General features: G+C 40.1%; 1 protein-coding gene across 1 annotated transcript; it reads left to right on the forward strand.

Annotated features, from left to right (window-relative positions):
* Nucleotides 1-8,904: 8,904 nt before the first annotated feature.
* On the forward strand, nt 8,905-16,405 carry LOC122047625 (transport inhibitor response 1-like protein Os05g0150500). Its single transcript, XM_042609017.1, has 9 exons — nt 8,905-9,174; nt 10,612-10,778; nt 10,859-10,904; nt 10,998-11,023; nt 11,831-11,911; nt 12,008-12,118; nt 12,402-12,871; nt 14,571-15,054; nt 15,381-16,405. The coding sequence occupies exons 1-9, from the start codon at nt 9,033-9,035 to the stop codon at nt 16,143-16,145; spliced, it is 2,292 nt and encodes a 763-aa protein (XP_042464951.1). The 5' UTR covers nt 8,905-9,032; the 3' UTR covers nt 16,146-16,405.
* The last annotated feature ends 2,705 nt before the right edge of the window (nt 16,406-19,110 follow it).

Below are 19,110 nucleotides of genomic sequence, written 5' to 3' on the forward strand. Positions count from 1 at the left end.
CTTATCGGAGCCCAACTAGTGGCATGGCTGATCGGCCAACCAATACCTACAAACTTTTTATCTAATCAGTCGGACTTGTAGTCTCCTTCGACTAGACTTAAGAGGGAGGCATACGATGCGGTGATAAGGAGGGGCCCACCCCGCAGAGGGTTAACACCCCTATATCACCGATCGGTCGGGCGACCCACTCGCCCGACCGGGATAAACAAGGTCCGATCCAACACCATCGCAGCTCAGCCACGTACCGAGCTTCTGGTGCTTAGAGAGATGAGTATTGTAGGAGATTCGCCGAGTGACCATCCCGCTCGGCCTCACATAAATCCTTGAAGCCAGCGAAGCAGAGTCATGACCGAGCAAACTACATCAGATATGATGAGATTAAAGTCGAGCGGCTCAAAGATCCCCTGCACGACACACCAGCGATCGTTCTGCGATGACAGTGGAATATTGGCCGAGTGGCCCATCCTGCTCGGCCCAAGGGCAGAACGACACTCAGAGGGATGAAGGCTGGACGAGCGGCTCTCTCGCTCAGCCTAGTAACAGACAACAAGAGGATATGTTGATATCTTTTTAGGAACCAGTGCCACCTGTTGGAGCAATCCCAATGGTCCGTGTGACCATGTGTTTTGGTATTTGGGCAAGGGGTTTAAGTTAGGATTACCCTCGTTCTTTGATATATGTATGTGAGTATGTAGGTTTACAGGATACACATATGCTTGATGGCTTCGGGTCCGGTGAAGGATGGAACATCCGAGGGACCGTGGACAAGGCAATAAGGACAAGGGCCGAGGGAAGTGACTTCGAGGCATACGCGAAGGATGACATTGGGAACGAGCCGCGAGCTTGGATGCATCCGAGGGATGAGAGCCAAAGGAAGTAGGCTTGAAAGCAAGAGGTCAAGGCTGCAAAGAAGAGTCAAGTGAGTCGTGAGGGTACGAGTGCATGAGAGATTGTACTCGGGAAAAAAATCCGGTGGGGGGGGGGGTACTATAGCAGTCAATAGGGCACTATACAGTCAACGGGTACTACAACAGCCAATGACACTGTAGCAGTCGACTGATGCACTGTATCAGTCGACTGGTGTACTATAGCAGTTGACTGGTAAAGAGCCGTTGGGCTGGCACCAGTCGACTGGTGTAAGGACCAGTCGACTGGTAACGGTAAAATAGTAGGGTTGTTTTCTTCCAAGCTTTATGAGAAGGAGCTTCGGATGGCCGACCAAGGTGATGAAACTAGACTTGGTTAAAGTCTAATTAGTAGTCACTAAGTGCTCAAGGGTTCCCTTGTGTCCAAGTGTTCTTGGTGAGCGTTGTGGTGAAGTTTCTCCACCCACAAGGAGGTTTGAGCTAGCCAGAGTTTCCGGGGACTAATCCACCGATAGATTGAGGGATCGTCCACCTTACGAACAACCGTGGAGTAGGAGCAAGTTATCTCCGAACCACGTAAACAAACATGTTAGCGGTTTGCATTTCTTTCTTGTTTATATTTGTATTCGTATTTGTTATTATATTTTCGCTTGCACACTGACGAATACCTAGGAAGCGAACGATTGGGGGGCACATCTATTCAACCCTCTTCTAGCTGGCCGCATGATCCCCCTACAATCTGGTATCAGAACGAGGACGCTCTCCATCGAACTAACCGCCGAGAAAGCTAAGAAGATGACCGACTTGATAAATCCGCCGAAATATGAAGGAGGAAGCTTATTGGACATCACCTTTTGGATGGTAAAGATGAATAACTTCTTTGAGACAGATTGGGACACAATGATATGGTGGAAGAGCCATTTGAAGTCTTGAAGGACAAGAAAGGGAAGAAGCTCCGACCACGACATTGGACGGAGGAGCAAACCACATGGGCAAAGGCAAATTCAAAGGTAATATCTATTTTGATTGATATTTTGCCTAATGATGTGATGAGTCATGTAGGTGAATACGAGAATACTCATGAATTGTGGATCAAAGTGAAGAAAGTTCTAGGAGAAGAACTTTTACCTACACATGAAGAGGCAGAGCCCAAGGAGATAGGTTTAAGTGCTCAAGAAGAGGAGGTGGAACAACCGGAAGTTGAGTCATGCTCAACATCCGAGGAAGAGAAGGAAGATGAGGAATCATCTACACCCTCAAGAATTGAAGAAGATTCCAAGACAAGTGAAGAAGAAGAAGAAGAAGTCTTGGAAACCAACTTAGTGAACATCTCCACCGAAGTGAAGTCAAAAGATCACATCATTTGCTTCGGATGTAATGAGAAGAGACACTACAAGAGTAGATGTCCATTGGATAAGAAGAAGGTAACTCCTAAACCCAATCAAGTTATTTTAAATACTAACAAGGGGTGTAAGAATGAAGAAGTCCAAAGGAGGAGATTGCGTATTGTGTGCTTCACGTGTGGCAAGAAGGGACACTACCATACAAAATGTCCCAAGAAGGGAGAGATCAAGAAGCTAACGCAATTAAAGAAATGGGAGCAAGAGAAGAAAAAGAATGGAGGTTCATGTCAAGGGGGAGCTCCAAAGGTAAAGTGTAAGGTAAACCCTAGTTTAAATTTGAAGTCAAATTTAAATTCTTATACTCCTTGCATGCTAGGAAAAATAATGTTAGTCATTATATGCCCATGCAAAATTTTGGCTTTAGATATCATGATAAAAATATGGTAAATGTCGATTATAACCCTAGGAGACCTATGCATGATAGACCTAAACATGTTAAATTCTCATTACCTAAAGAGAAGAAGGTAATGGAGAACCTAGGCATTAATCCTAAGAAGGGAAGACACATGCATAGAAAGGGTAGGTCTAGGAATGTCCAAGGTGGACATGTTGACTCTAGGTTTAGGAACCTAGAAAGGGAAAATCAAGCTTTGAAAGCAAAGCTTGATAAATTGGAGAAAACTCTAGAAAGATTTAATGTTGGATCTAAGGGTTTAGGTATGGTGTTGGGTAGTCAAAGACCCAATAATGATAGATCGGGTCTAGGATACCGATCTAGTGTCTCCAATGCTAAGGGAAAGTCTTATGCTAGAGTTGCATATGACTATAGCAAGGAGAAGCCAATAAATGACAAGGGAAAGTCATTTAATGGTAAGAAGAAATTAACCAAGGATAAGATGCCCAAGGTTAAGAATGTTAGGTTTGTAGGCCAAGTATCACCGGAGGTACACCGATGTGACCTAACAATTATGAATGAATCACCTAGGGAAGTGACTAAGGTAAAAAGCTCTAGGGGGAGCTCAAAGAGTCAAATTGAGACCTATGGTAAATGGATCTCAAGTGAGTTTTACTTGGGAGTCTAGAGGAGCCATGAAGTGTGCTAAATGGTTTGGAGACGGACTTGAGTCTCAAACCTAAGGAATTGACACACATAGATTGTGTTTCATACAAGGAAATATGACATTAGGGTCATATAGCATAATAAATGATTTTGGATGTATATATGCCATATAAACCAATACTAGGGATGCATTGTGGGTTAGTATGAGCAAATACATCAACAGGAAGCCAAAACTATGACTTTAGGTCAATGTTTAATTGAACCATTTAGCTAGTTTTGTGATTTTGTGTCAATCTTGGGATTGGTGATAGATACATTTTGTAATGTATTTTTCCCAAGTATAAAAGGGTACAATATACCTCTCCACAAAATTTGAGAATTTTTGGAGGTCTGTGGAATTTCTGGTGCATTTCTGAAGTTGACCATAAAAGGCTGAATTTTATAGAAATAGGGTACCAATCGACTGGTGCGGATAGCAATCAACTGGTAACAATATTTTTCGACCACAGAATGCTTCTGTAAGGTTGTGTCGAGGGTGTTGGAGGATCGGTGGCCGCTAGAGGGGAGGTGAATAGCGTATCACCCAAATCGATGGTTTCCTACGTATTCGTTAGTGCGCAAGCGGAATAATACAATACAAATTACGAATACGAAAGCTAAAGATAAAGAAAAGAACAAGAAAACCAATGCACGTCGATGTAACGTGGTTCGGAGATGATGCTCCTACTCCACGGCTGTCCGTAAGGTGGACGATCCCTCAATCCGTCGGTGGATTAGTCCCCGGAAACTCCGGCTAGCTCAAACCGCTCCTTGTGGGTGGAGAAACCTCACCACAACTTCAACCAAGAACACTTGGACACAAGAGATCCTTGAGCACTTTGGTGACTACTAATTAGGCTTTAACCAAGTATAATTTCGTCACCTTGGCCGGCCATACCAAGCTCCTTCTTATAGAGCTTGGAACAAATCAGAACCTGATTTGCCCGTTACCAGTCGACTGGTCCTTCCACCAGTCGACTGGTGCCAGCCCAACGGCTCTCTCAACGGCTATGCTACAGTGCATCAGTCGACTGATCCATCACCAGTCGACTGCTACAGTGCGCTATTTTCATGATAAATAGCATTATAACGATTTAAATTTGAACTAGCATTTAAGTTAGGGTTTACCTCCCTTACCCTTGAAGCTCTCTTCTTATCCCACTTCTTCAAGTGCACCAATTTCTTGAGCTCTCCTCTCCTTGGGCACTTTGTGTGGTAGTGACCCCATTCACCACATGTAAAGCACCTAATGTGTTTCTTCTCCTTCTTCTTCTTCTTCCTACAACTCACATTAGTTTCTAAATTAACTTTAGTGAGTTTAGGGTTTACCTCCTTTACCTTCTTGAGTGAAGGACACCTACTCTTGTAGTGCCCCATCTTACCACACTCAAAGCATTTGATGTTGTCCTTTGTGCTCTTCTTGGTAGTTGAGGTGGAGGGTTGAGCTTCCAAGATCTCCTCTTCCTTGGATTGCTCTTCTTCCTCTTCACTTGAAGATGTCGTTGATTCCACTTCTTCCTCCCTTGAAGATGTGGATGATACCTCCTCATCTTCCTTCTCCTCCTCGGATGTTGACTTTATGTCAACATCGGATTGGTCATTCTCTTCTTGGACCAATGAGCCCTTCTCATTGGACTCCTCTACTCCTTGGAATTGTGACGGGTCTTCATGATAGGCAATGATCTTTTTCCAAAGATCACATGCACTTGTGCATTCACCTACACTCATAATGATATTAGAAGGTAGTAAATTATGCAAAATTCTCGTTACCTCCTTGTCCGCCTCCGATTGCTCTCGTTGCTCTTCGGTCCAATGCCGAGGTCGGAGGCGTTTACCCTTCTTGTCCGTAGGAGCTTCAAATGGGTCACTCAAGACAACCCATTGATTCCAATCCATTTGGAACCATGTCTCCAATCGCTTCCTCCAATAATTGAAGTCCTCTTTGTCATACGGAGGTGGAATTCGGATATCCCATCCGAGCGGTCCTTCGGACTCCATCTTCTTCTTCCTCTAGCTTCTTGCTCTCTTGGCGGTTAGTCCGTAGAAGAGCGACCTCGCTCTGATACCAATTGTTGGAGGATCGGTGGCCGCTAGAGGGGGGGTGAATAGCGTCTCACCCAAATCGATGGCTTCCTACGTATTCGTTAGTGCGCAAGCGGAATAATACAATACAAATTACGAATACGAAAGCTAAAGATAAAGAAAAGAACAAGCAAACCAATGCACGTCGATGTAACGTGGTTCGGAGATGATGCTCCTACTCCACGGCTGTCCGTAAGGTGGACGATCCCTCAATCCGTCGGTGGATTAGTCCCCGGAAACTCCGGCTAGCTCAAACCGCTCCTTGTGGGTGGAGAAACCTCACCACAACTTCAACCAAGAACACTTGGACACAAGAGATCCTTGAGCACTTTGGTGACTACTAATTAGGCTTTAACCAAGTATAATTTTGTCACCTTGGCCGGCCATACCAAGCTCCTTCTTATAGAGCTTGGAACAAATCAGAACCTGATTTGCCCGTTACTAGTCGACTGGTCCTTCCACCAGTCGACTGGTGCCAGCCCAACGGCTCTCTCAACGGCTATGCTACAGTGCATCAGTCGACTGATCCATCACCAGTCGACTGCTACAGTGCGCTACAGTAACTGCTACAGTATGCTACAATAAAATTCTAAAACTAGGAGTTTACTCCGAGTACAATCTCTCATGCACTCGTACCCTCACCCTTATGACTCATTTGACGCTTTCTTTGCAGCTTTGACCTCTTGCCTTCAAGCCTACTTCCTTTGGCTCTCGTCCCTCGGATGCATCCAAGCCCGCGGCTTGTCCCCAATGTCATCCTTTGCATATGCCTCGAAGTCGCTTCCCTCGGCCCTTGTCCTCGCTGCCTTGTCCACAGTCCCTCGGATGCTCCATCCTTCACCGGACCCGAAGCCGTCAACCTGAGTCACATGTGTCACCTGCAGTCGATGCCAAGGCTACACACTTGGACTTACTCCGCCGAATGGACTTACATTGCCAAGGCTACACACTTGGCAACCGCCGAATGGACTTACATTGCTAAGACTACACACTTGGACTTACACTGCCAAGACTCATCCTTGGACTTTCCTCCTTTGCCAAGATCACACTTGGACTTACGTTGCCAAGACTACATGATTGGACTTACACCGCCAAGACTCACCCTTGGACTTTCCTTGTTGTACCTGTATCCTGCACACTCACAATGCATATCAAATACAACAATAAACCTAACTTAAACCTTTGCCCAAACATCAAAACTTAGGGCACCTAGATTGCTCCAACAGAGGGGAGCAGTCAACTGGTACCAAGGGTCAGTCGACTGATACTAGCCTAAAAGTATTTTTCAGCACTGTTTTTGACCGTGTTAACTTGTTTAGATGTATGAGATCCATGGGGGATAAATACATGAGTTTAGGGTCAGTTTGGATGATAAGTTTTTAACAATTGGGATATTGTTAGAGAACTTTTTTGATGTTAGGCAAAGGGGGAGAAGTAAGGTTTAGTTGGAAAAACCTTAAGTGTCTTTGCGTAGGGGGAGCCTTGTAATAGGTTCTTAAAAAAAATCCTTGTGGAAAAATCCTAGCTCATTGGGGAGCTTAGGTGTAGGGGGAGCCTTGTGATAGGTTCCAAAGCATGTTTACATTTTGTTTCGGTGGTGTAAGTCCAAGTGTGTAGCCTTGGCAACGTAAGTCCATTCGGCGGTGTACGTCCAAGTGTGTAGCCTTGACAACGTAAGTCCATTTGTTATTAGCATGTTTATTTGCTATTTGTTTTCCTTAACATAAACGTATTGCCAAATATCAAAAAGAGGGAGATTGTTGAAGCAATCCCAATGGTCCGTGCGGCCATGTGTTTTGGTGTTTGGGCAAAGGGTTTAAGTTAGGATTACCCTCGTTATTTGATATGTGTATGTGAGTGTGTAGGTTTGCAGGATACACACATGACTCAGCTTGATGGCTTTGGAGCCGGTGAAGGATGGAGCATCCGAGGTACCGTGGACAAGGCAGCAAGGACAAGGGCCGAGGGAAGTGACTTTGAAGCATACGTAAAGGATGACATTGGGGACGAGTCACGGACTTGGATGCATCCGAGGGACGAGAGCCAAAAGAAGTAGGCTTGAAGGCAAGAGGTCAAGGCTGCAAAGAAGAGTCAAGTGAGTCGTGAGAGTACGAGTGCATGAGAGATTGTACTCGGGAAAAAATCCGGGGGGGGGGGGTATTGTAACAGTCAACGGACATTGTAGCAGTCGACTGGTGCCCTGTAGCAGTCGACTGGTAGAGAGCAGTTGGGCTAACACTAGTCGACTGGTAACGGTAAAATAACAGGGTTGTTTTGTTTCAAAGCTCTATAAGAAAGAGCTTGGGATGGTCGGTTAAGGTGACGAAATTAGACTTGGTTAAAGCCTAATTAGTAGTCACTAAGTGCTCAAGGGTTCCCTTGTGTCGAAGTGTTTTTGGTGAGCGTTGTGGTGAGGTTTCTCCACCGACAAGGAGGTCTGAGCTAGTCGGAGTTTCCGGGGACTAATCCACCGATGGATTGAGGGATTATCCACCTTACGGACAACCGTGGAGTAGGAGCAAGTTATCTCCGAACCACGTAAACAAATGTATTAGCGGTTTACATTTCTTTCTTGTTTATATTTTTATTCGTATTTGTTATTGTATTTCCATTTGCGCACTAACAAATACCTAGGAAGCGAACGATTTGGGGGGGGGCACGTCTATTCAACCCCCCTTCTAGCCGGCCGCACGATCTCCCTACACCACCGACAGGCGGCATGGTTGGTGGCATGGTCAGGCAGAAGATCGTACGACGGAAGCTTCTACTATCACATCAGATATATGCTTGGGTCGTTTAGGTATGGTGTCAGAGACACTATCGTGACATGTCTTTTCAGAGAAAATTTTGAGAAGCATGCACGCCTCGAGGAGCGTGCACGCGTGCTCCCGAAGCCCTATATAAAGAAGCCCAAGCTTCATCGTAGGTACGCGAAATTACTGTTACTACACTGTTCCTCTACTTTCCGTCTCTTTGCTTCGCTGCTTTCCCATCGCTGGTGACTGACTTGAGCGTCGGAGGGCTAACGCGAGGGAACCCTTCCTTGGCTCAGCACTGATGTTGTGGTAGTTGCAAGTCCATCTCGTTCAAGGTCTACGCAGTCAACAAGAGCATCATGCCCCCAGCATCCATCGTCTCGACGCTCGGACATGATCAATTTGACCATGTTAGTAACAATTGTTTAATAAAATGATTGATTTTTTTTTAAAAAAATATAACTCGAATTTAGTCAGTTAAATATTATTGAACTCTCAATTTAAATATATTTGATTATTTAAAATTTTTATATTTTTAATTTCTATGAGTTGATTAATAAATTTAATATTAGCTAATATATATATATATATATATATATATATATATATATATATATATATATATATGATAAAAAAATTTATTAATAAATAATTAATGATTTTTAATAATAATAAGTGTTTAGTAAATTTAATGAGTCATTTAAATATCTTTATTTAATTAACCTTTTATACATTGAACAAATATAAAAATCTCTTATAAATCCAAACACTAGGTCACGCCGCAGCTGTGGTTACTCGCAGATGCATTCTCCCATCTTCGTTCGTTTCCCTCCCTCTTATTTCCTCTGATTTGGTAGCAGACTAGCAGAGGTTGCCGAAGAAGGGAATGGGGAAGACGGCGAAGGGATCGCGGAAGGGGAAGAAGGCATGGAGGCCCGATATCACCACCAACCACATCGACGATTACTTCGACGAGTCCATCAGGGACGCCTTCACCGGCAAGGCTTCCGAGACGAAATCCACTGACAGTAAGTGTCCTCTACTTCTTCCTTTTTTTTTGTTAGGCTAAATCCTGCTCAGTACTCATGCTTTTGTTTCTCCCTTTTTACGCTGTGACGGCGCTGGTCATGGAATTGACGATTCCTTGATCGATCAATAATCAATTTTTCTATGAAGAGGAACTTAAGAATGTGGGCTGTAATGGAGCTGTAGGACATGATAATCATTTAGAAAAAGAACGTGGTTCTGTCATGCGGATCGCTTTTAGAATTGGGCTATTTGTGGATCTGAATGGTCTTACTTTTGATTTAAATAGGTGGACACCATAGGATAGCTTGTTCGTTTTTTTGGATAATGAGAAATTGTCCAATTCTACCTAAACCGAGTGATTGATCCCCAGTGTTGTAACTACACGGAGAAATAAAAACCCATGACCTGTTTTTCACCTGCCAAACTCAAGTATTTGACATTTTACTGGTCATGGTTGTTTTCACCTACGGTACCAAACAGGGTTTACACATTACTTAGCATCCTTTTTATTGTGAAGATCCAATCACGTATATCAGATGATGATTAGGTTTTACTGTATCTAACTAAACTAATATCATTGGTGTCCTACTGGAAATAACAAGAATGGTGAACGGTTAGGCCATATGTTGGACATACTAAATTAACATAGTTTTTTTTTTTTTCATTCTTTAACACAGTATCATATGTTTTTTAAAGTGATTGCAAGTGTCCCAAGTCGTTGACACTGTCCACAAAATACTTTCTCCTTCTCAAGATGTTTTGTTGTGATATGTCAAAAGTTCTCTAACCTCTGAGTAGAATGTGGCATACATTGCTACTGTATTCCTGTAAATGAATTTAGTTATTTTTTTTTTAAAATTAAGAACTAAAACTAATAGTTGTATGCTATTAGAGATGGAGAAGAAAATATACTTTTGTTCTTTTTAGAATACAACATACAAAGTTTTCAAGTTTCATCTCAAGTGTGTAAGTTGTGCTCCTCCCAAGTGTATGATGGATAAACAAAAGAAAATTGTGGATTATTTAAAAGCCAATATGTTACAGCAAAGAACATTTGTAGTTTCTGTTTTGTTACTGTCAATCTAAAACACAAAAATGCTGGTTGAACCTTCACATATATTTTGCATTGTGTATCATTCTGCCTTCCTAGTAATTAATTTGAGTAGCTTGTTAGTCGAGGTATGAAACAACTTGGAAAGCAACCCTTGAATGTTGCTCTCTCTCTCTCTCTCTCTCTCTCTCTCTATGTTCCATGTGAAATTCTCATTCCAATTTAGTGGTAGCTTGGCCACATATGGTACATGACCATGCTATTTAGTGAATTCAATTGGTTCCCTGCAATCAGTAGCTGCATTTGTTTGGGTAGTTCTTTTAGTAACTTAAGTAGGTAGAATACCATGTTATCGTGGTCTATTGATTGTTATTGACTGATGCAGAAATTCCTGTGAAAAGAAAAATTGAGAAACACAAGAAAAAAGTTCTCCATTATGATAGCTTGCTTCAGAAAAATCCTTTTGCTGTTCCATCGTCTTCTTCAAAAAAATCAAAGCGGAAAAAGAAACAAGTGAACACACAAATAATAGAGACTGACAAATCTTCACAGGTGTACAATCTCTCTTAAGTGTTCCTTTTTTATATATAAAAGTTTATGATATGCATCTCCTATACTGTTTATGTCCTCAGGTAGATGATATAACTTCCACTCTAACTGACATATGGAATAATGAAGGTTCTCCGACTTCTCTACTTCTCATTTGGTCTATTGTATCACTAAGTTCTAAAAGTTGAATTCAACATCATAAATTCTCTCTAAATCTTTCAGGTCAAGCAACTGACATGCCTAAAAAGGTGAGTTTTTGTTTATTTGACAATCAATGTTTGGTAACAAGCCATTGATACTCATGTGAAAGTGTCTCTGATAGTTATTTGTTTCTGAAATTCGTAGTCTTGTAATGGATCCCAGGAAAAGTTTGGTAAATTTAAGGGACTTGAATTTTCTATTTGTCTATTTGATTTTATCTCTGGTCCAGCACAAGACATGATAATGTATCATGACTGCTATCTTGATCATTCCATTAGTTGAACCATTAATATTTGAAATGAGCATTTGCTTCCCCATTGTGAATGTAAATTGTGATGGAAAGTAGTATTGTGTTGTTGATATCATTTAGTAGGACAAATATTAATGCCACTAAATTTTATATGATCATTTTTTTTTTTTTTTTGCATAATATGGGCCTATCCAAAATGCTTAATAGCTGCTATAGCATTTACTGGCTAAGATAGAAAGCCCATTTAAGATAATGTATAGAGAGCCAAATTAATCTTTTTGATTATTTCAAACTGTTATGTGAATTGAATTAAAATATCTTGAGTGTGAGAAAAAATCCACAAAATTGTTTGAGCTAATCAATTTTCATAATGTACCATATAGGCATAAACATATGATTAACATTTTTCTGCTTTCATTGACAATATGGATTATTTATTTATGATGTTGTTGGATCATATTATGCCATTTTTTCTTAACATCAGACTAGGGATTTTCCTTTTAATTGTTTGTTCCTTCCTGAATAAGAATAGATGTTTCTCATTTCTCAACCACTTGATTTTAATTTTTTTTTTTTTAATTTCTTCCCATATTTGTTCTTGCAGAAACAGAAGTCATCTATCATTCAAGCTGTCGAAGTGGAACCACTTGGTTGTTCATTTAATCCTTCATTTGAGGCTCATCAAGTAAATATTCAAATCGTTATGCACTATTGGTTTGGTGTTATTCCAATTCTCCCTATTAGAATCTCACTTTTGTGTTCTGTCCTACTGTTTATATAGGATTCATTTTCTCTAGCTGTTGTCAGTGAGATGCAGAAAATTTACAGAAAAGAATTGGGTCCTCAAGCTGTACCAAAAACAGTTCCAGGTGAAGCAATTGCAGATGAAGATGTGAGCATGACAAATCTCTCTTAATTGTTCATATTATACAAAAGTTGTTTCTTGTTGAAGATATTTGATTTTTAGCAAAAAAAAAAAGCTGCTTCTTTGATGAACCCTTGTGCATTTTTGGTTGCACTTTAATAGATGAATTACATACTCATAAACATAATCATAAACCAGTAATTGATGGCATTTGATAATACTAGTGTTGCTACATCAAATCAAAATAGCTGTCAATTTATATAACCCTTTTATATATTGATCAACAAACATTCAACCTTTATAATTGTAGGACAGGGCCTTCGCTTGGGTGGCCACCTTGCCCGACGAGGTGTGGGAGCACACTTTCTCTTTCCTCCCGAACAACGTTGATCGCCATGCCGTTGCCCTAGTCTGCCGCTCTTGGTATCGGATTGAACGGGTGTCGAGGCGGAAGATCTTCGTGGGGAATTGCTATGCGGTCGCGCCGGCCGAGGCAGTGCGGCGATTCCCAGAGGTCAGGGTGGCGACCATCAAGGGGAAGCCGCATTTTGCTGATTTCAACCTAGTGCCCAACGACTGGGGCGGTGCAGCGGGGATGTGGATCCAGTCGATGGCCTTGGGGTGGCCGCTTCTCGAGGAACTTTGCCTCAAGCGAATGGTGGTCTCTGATGATTGTCTCAAGCTTATCGCCCGGTCCTTTAAGAACTTTAGGGTTCTGTCTCTAGCATTCTGCGAAGGGTTCAGCACTGCCGGGCTGGCCGCCATTGCAGCCAATTGCAGGTCAGAGTCTCTATTTTCTTTTCCTATTGCCTGCCTACTTCTCTTTATTTTCACTTTTACTTTCAGTTCTGGTCTTAGAGTTATAATTTGCTATTCTAATTCTAGAAAGATCAGTTGATGTCACACCAAATTTGACCCCTCTTATTTTTAGTTTGATCTACTTTTTAACTGACCATTAACTGACGTTTTGCTGGCTATTCAGATCCATTACCTTGATTACCTAAAACGAGTCAACTCCACATTGATACTATGAGTTGCTTTGTACGGGGATATTTTCCAATGGATTTGAGGGGAAACCATCCTTTCTCCCCTTTCAGATTTCTGTTTAATTTGTTCATTCTAGACATCTTTTATAGTTTTTAAATTTCAGTATCTTTTTATTGGTTTGTATTTTTAACTCAGATGGATAGGTTACCTCATTTGTGTGGTAATTTGTGTATTTTATCCACCAAAGCAAAGCTTTAAGTGCTTATTTTGTGCTGTAATAATGACCTAATATTTATTGTTTACATATCCTCATTTGTGCTTAATGAAGAGATTAGAGGTTTTGATGTTTTATGGATTTTCTTTCATGAAAAACATATTATTATTATTATTATTATTATTCAATCAACAATAGAAGTCTCTTATAATCTCAGCTTAATCCTATGTAACTTGTATACTGACAGTTGTGTTGTAGTTAATGTGTACTATGTAGTTAAATTGAATGAAATAGCAAGGGAATTCGTGTTAACCTTGCACTTTAAGAAAAATTGTCAGTATTATAAAAGATAAATATGCTTAGCCGATCCCACCTAGTGGAATAAGACTTTGTTGTTGTTGTTGTATAAAAGATAATTATGCTTTCTGTCAATGTTTCAATTGTAATGATTCATATAATGATGATAATTATAGAGATGCCATGAACAGGGTGTTAAACCAGCATTTGTTAGAATACTGGATCCCTACCTTCTTGCTACATCCAGTCTGGACAATACGATTGCCAATGATTTGATTGCTTTGAAGAGCTCTCTTAGGAAGAAAGTGCATGTTTGTGGAGATGATTTATGAAAACTATGAAAGCTTTCAATGAAATAAAAGATTCTCCAAACCAATTGCTGGGAAGACTGCTATCAGGTTACTTTCTTGACTAGGTGTCGCTGAAGTGCACCATGATTTGAAGCCCATTGATCTTAAGAATAGTAATATATGAGACAAAAATTAGAGGCACTCAAATTTTACTATGTATCAGAATATTGATTCATTTGCAAAAAAGAAAAAGCAGGTAAGGTTGCATATAATGGATTCTTCCCCAGCATCTTCATTATTTGCCTAAACTGTAAACTGTCCATTGAGTTTGCTCCAGATGTTGGCAGAGACACTCCATCTTTAGTATTGTGGGCAAGTTTACTGAAAGTGAACATGATTCCCAACCAGTGACCATTTAGCTGTCTTCTCAATGTCAAAGTGTTTGCCAAAGTATTCCAGCTTAGCTGATTTAACAATTGGCAAGTGAGAAGAATTTTCTTAAGTTTAATTAGATATTTGACTTTATGCTAAAAGATTATGTCCACATGCAACCATTATCTTGAACATATTGATTGTCAATTCTCTTAACATTGTTCAGCAAATGAAAACTCGATAGGATTTACTCCTTTTACTAATTAGTATCCTTTTGTTGCTTGGATCTATTATGGTGATTTTTTTTTATCCACAACAGGAATTTGAAGGCACTTGATCTGCATCAATATAAAGTGAAGGAGAATTGTATAAACTGGATATCTCATTTTCCAGAATCCTTTACTTCCCTTGTTACTCTCAACATTGCATGTCTGGATGGTGAGATGAATGCATCTATTCTTGAGCGCCTCATTAGCAGATGTCCCAATCTCAAGACCCTCAGACTCAATCATGTCACTTCTCTAGAAAAACTTGTTGGCCTTCTACACAGGGCTCCACAGATGGTAGACCTTGGAATTAGCATTCTTATAGGAGGTCATCCTGGACTTTTCTCCAAGCTTGAGTCTGCTTTTGCACACTTAAAACATCTGAAGAACCTATCTTGGAAAGCTGGACCATTATACTTACCAGCAATATATTCAATTTGTGAAGGTCTTACAACACTGCAGCTCTTTGACTCTAGCATACTAGCTCCAGAGCTCTCAAAAGTAGTTAGCCAGTGTAAAAATCTTCAACAACTATGGGTATATCTTCATGGCCTTGTCTAATTAATATCATTTTCTTCATTTGGAGCAATTGCATCTTTTGATATGCTTTCCAGCTATTCCAGTGATAGGGTCTCACTTTTACATATGCATGGATTATTCCTTATTGAGAGTTTGTCTTTTCTTAAAATTCACTATTGGCATAGTCTTAAATTTTTATTGTTGGCTTTATTTTTTGCTGCAGAAATGAATTTTATTAGTAGAATTGTCATTACTCACAAAGTCTATATGATTGTTTTATCTTCCTGATATTATGTCGTGCTTCTGTTTGTGTGTGCATATTAAAAAGGGTTATGCTTTGTCAGGTTATGGACTTAATCGAGGACAATGGGCTTATTGCTGTGGCATCATCTTGCAAACTCCTCCGAAAATTGCGAATATTTCCTTCTGATCCACCTTACTGTCCTCTCACAGAAATTGGCCTTATTGCTGTCTCTTCTGGTTGTGTAATGCTCGAGTCTATTCTCTATTTTTGCCGGAAGATGACTAATTCTGCCCTCCTTACTATTGCTAATAATCGCCCCAATCTCACATGCTTCCGGCTCTGCATCATCAGGCCTTACACCCCTGATTATATTACTCAAGAGCCTCTGGATGTTGGCTTTGGCGCTATTGTTGAATCCTGCAAGGACCTCCGACGTCTCTCCTTATCTGGTCGTCTTACTGATCTTGTGTTCAAAACTATTGGGGCCTCAGCAAATCGTCTTGAGAGGCTCTCAGTTGGTTTTGCTGGTGATTGTGATGCAGGTCTTCATTACATTCTATCTGGTTGTAGGAAATTACGCATTCTGGAAATTAGGAAATGCCCGTTTGGGATCAAGGCATTATTGGACAATGCAGATAAGCTGGAGACAATGCGATGCCTTTGGATGTCATCATGCTCCGTGACACTGGGGGCATGCAGATTATTAGCTAAGAAGATGCCACGGCTTAACGTGGAGGTTATTGATGAGAATGGAGGACGGTCGTTGGATCTGATGCCCGATCATTTCCCTGTCCAAAAACTCTACATTTACAGTACTATTGCTGGCCCCAGATCTGATGCCCCACCTTTTGTCTTGACTGTTTAAGGTGAAATCAGGTATTAAGGAATTGATATTATCTTTATCTTGTTTATCATTCTAAATTGCTTTTCAGAAGTCAACTCTTCTTTTGAAATGATGGGAAAGCAGTCAGTTTATAGTATGTGCAGCATGATTATGTTTTTAGATTTCACTCACTGTTAAGTTATCAAGAATTCTACTTTTGATTATCACTTATCAATGAGTTGTGGGACTATATGACTTATGACATATACTCAACATATAGCATTTCTCATCTTTTGGTTTAATATATTTTAGATTGTTAGCTATTACTTTTTAACTTCTTGATGTTCTTAACATAAATTTTCTTATTAAAGTGGAAAGGAAAATATTGAGACCCTAGGATCTTACATGTATTTTTACATCATGAATTTGTGATTACTAAGTTCTTACTGAATGACTGCCTTGTCTAAGTACCTCCTTTTGATTACCAAGTTATTACTTAATGATTGCTCCCTTAATGGTGGGAGAAGTCTCAGTATTTGGAATTAACAATTTCGTATGGAGGATGCAATTAACAAAGAAGACGTATTAGAAGTGAAGTTTGAGATTTCTTCCCAACTATTATCAAATATTAAATTTCATATCTTTTCTTTAGAAAATAATAATAATAAAAAAGAATGCTTTTTTTAATGAGTAAAGAAGAGGTATAATATCGTCTTAGTATTGCTATATTTAGAAAATAATAATAATAATAATAATAATAATAATAATAATAATAATAATAATAAAGAATGCTTTTTTTAATGAGTAAAGAAGAGGTATAATATCGTCTTAGTATTGCTATATATATTATGTTTTGTCGTCTTTTTTCATAAAGGATAATGACTAGAAGTAGTAACATTTCTATTAAATTGAAGCAATCGATTAATTTAGAATTTTAAAATTCAATTTTTGGTTAAATCGTTTAAATTAAATTGGTTAACCTAACCCCTGATTGTTTTGTTTGGAATAGTAATTGACGGATTTGAATTGATTTTTTCTTAAAAAATTTCTTTAAAATTTTTGAACATAATACCTACTCAAATTCTTGAATCGCAATTAAACTCCTAAAAATGTGGAACTGTCGTATTAGCAGCCCTGGCCGCCCATAGCCCCCGCTCATTGCTATTGAAAGAGAGATAAAATGGGAAAGTCTAAGTGGTAAGTGTTAGTGTAGTTTATATTAATGATCTAATTCATGATAAGTAAATTAAGTTAGGTATTTTGTGATCTAATTGTTTTACCGAGTGTGCAGGAATTGATGAGTCCGAAAGACCGGATATCAGGTTGAAATTCAATTAAGTTCGTGAGACCAAATAATTGGTACGAATTTTAGATAGGTCAATGGGCCGATCGAAAATCTGACAAGAAGTCCGGTTGAGTCTGCGGGACCAGACAATTGGCAGAAGTCCATTGAGTCTGTGGACCAGACAACTGGTTTGAAGACTTGATGAGTCGACACTAGTCAACCGACTGCAAGTTGGTAAGTGGAGGTAATTCATTGGAGAAGAGTGACTAAGTGAGTATGTGTCTTAGTTGACGGACGGTAGACATCGGTCTAGGTTAGGTCCATTTTGGATCCCTAATATGAGACCTTGATTAGTTTCTGGTCCTGGGAGGATAGGAACTAACTATTACTCAGTATTATTGTACTAATACGTGTCTTGTAGGTTATTATTTGATTTATTGGACTAACACAACTTGCAGGGCAAAAGGAGTAAAAAGCCTTCGGATGAATAGTACCCGAAGATGCATTTGCACTGTTCATGGAAGACGCCTTCAATGGCATGGAAGACGCCTTCCAAAAGATAAATTTTGGACCTTATCGCAGATAAAGCACAACGAAGTCGGGATCAGATTTCTTGCATTGAATGCGCCTTCAAAGCTTTTGAAAGACGCCTTCTATGTCCTTTATAAGGTAATCTTGACTAAGCTTCAAGACATAACTTCAATACAAGCTTCTAGGCATTCATTTAAGGTTTCGACTACTCCGACTTCCTACTGTGGCTCTGCTGCAAAGCTGCTGTGCCTGACTACTGCTCCGAGGACTTTCGATCGCAGCCGAGAGACTGACACCGACACACGAGCGCTCTCACTTTGATCCTTATGTGTTGGTAATGAAGTTGTTTCTTTGTACTTTATTACTACAAAAGGACAAGTGCAATGTGTTGCCCTTGTTCCAACTTTCCTTGTACTTGATTCCCTCTTCCGGAGGTACAGGAAGAGGTATTTTAGTGGATTACTCATCGATAGGTCAACGGGTCCTGGATCTTGGAGTAATAGTCATCGAAGGCTCGAAACCAAGTAAATCGACCGTGTCGGTTTTTGTTTTCTTACTTGTCTTTTTGATTTCTGTTTTCTTTTCCGCTGCATTCATACTTTGTTTTTAAAATCGTAAAGAAAACAAGTTTCTTAAAAACACATGATTCACCCTTTCACACTTGCGACTCGATCCAACAAGTGGTATCAGTGCAGATTCTGCTCTAAATTGGTGCAACCACCAATCAAACTAAGGGAAAATCATTTTGTTTTTGGATTTCATTTTTTTATTTGAATTAGTAAAAGTTTACCTCTTCAAATAATTCTTTCTCGTTCGTTTTTTACTCGAAGTTGGTGCAACACCAATCGAGCTTCTCGATATTTCTTTCTTAAACTCTGTTAATCCAAGACCAAGTCTTGGTACCTTCTTCTAGTTTTCTATTTCAGCTCTAAATGACCCAAAACGAAGGGCACAACATCGTTTGTCCACCACTCTTCAACAGGAACGATTTCCCATGCTAGAAGCGGATAGAAGTGTACCTGAACGCGGACTTCGACCAATGGTTCAGCGTCACCAAAGGGTACAAGGCGCCAATTGATAACGTCGAAATTCCAATGGACCCAAAAAATTGAAATCCAGAAATAAAGAAGAAGACCCAGATCGACTTCAAGGCCCTCAACACAATCCAGTGCGGGTTAACAAAGGAGGAGC

The sequence above is a fragment of the Zingiber officinale genome, chromosome 2B (genome assembly GCF_018446385.1).
Source record: "Zingiber officinale cultivar Zhangliang chromosome 2B, Zo_v1.1, whole genome shotgun sequence".
NCBI classification, from domain to species: domain Eukaryota; kingdom Viridiplantae; phylum Streptophyta; class Magnoliopsida; order Zingiberales; family Zingiberaceae; genus Zingiber; species Zingiber officinale.

What these genes read in the sequence shown, in the direction of transcription:
- LOC122047625 (XM_042609017.1), top strand. Translation starts at nt 9,033, where the DNA reads ATGGGGAAGACGGCGAAGGGATCGCGGAAGGGGAAGAAGGCATGGAGG. An exon ending in CGAGACGAAATCCACTGACA is followed by an intron (nt 9,175 to 10,611) that starts GTAAGTGTCCTC and finishes TGACTGATGCAG; the next exon opens with AAATTCCTGTGAAAAGAAAA. An exon ending in CTTCATTTGAGGCTCATCAA is followed by an intron (nt 11,912 to 12,007) that starts GTAAATATTCAA and finishes CTGTTTATATAG; the next exon opens with GATTCATTTTCTCTAGCTGT.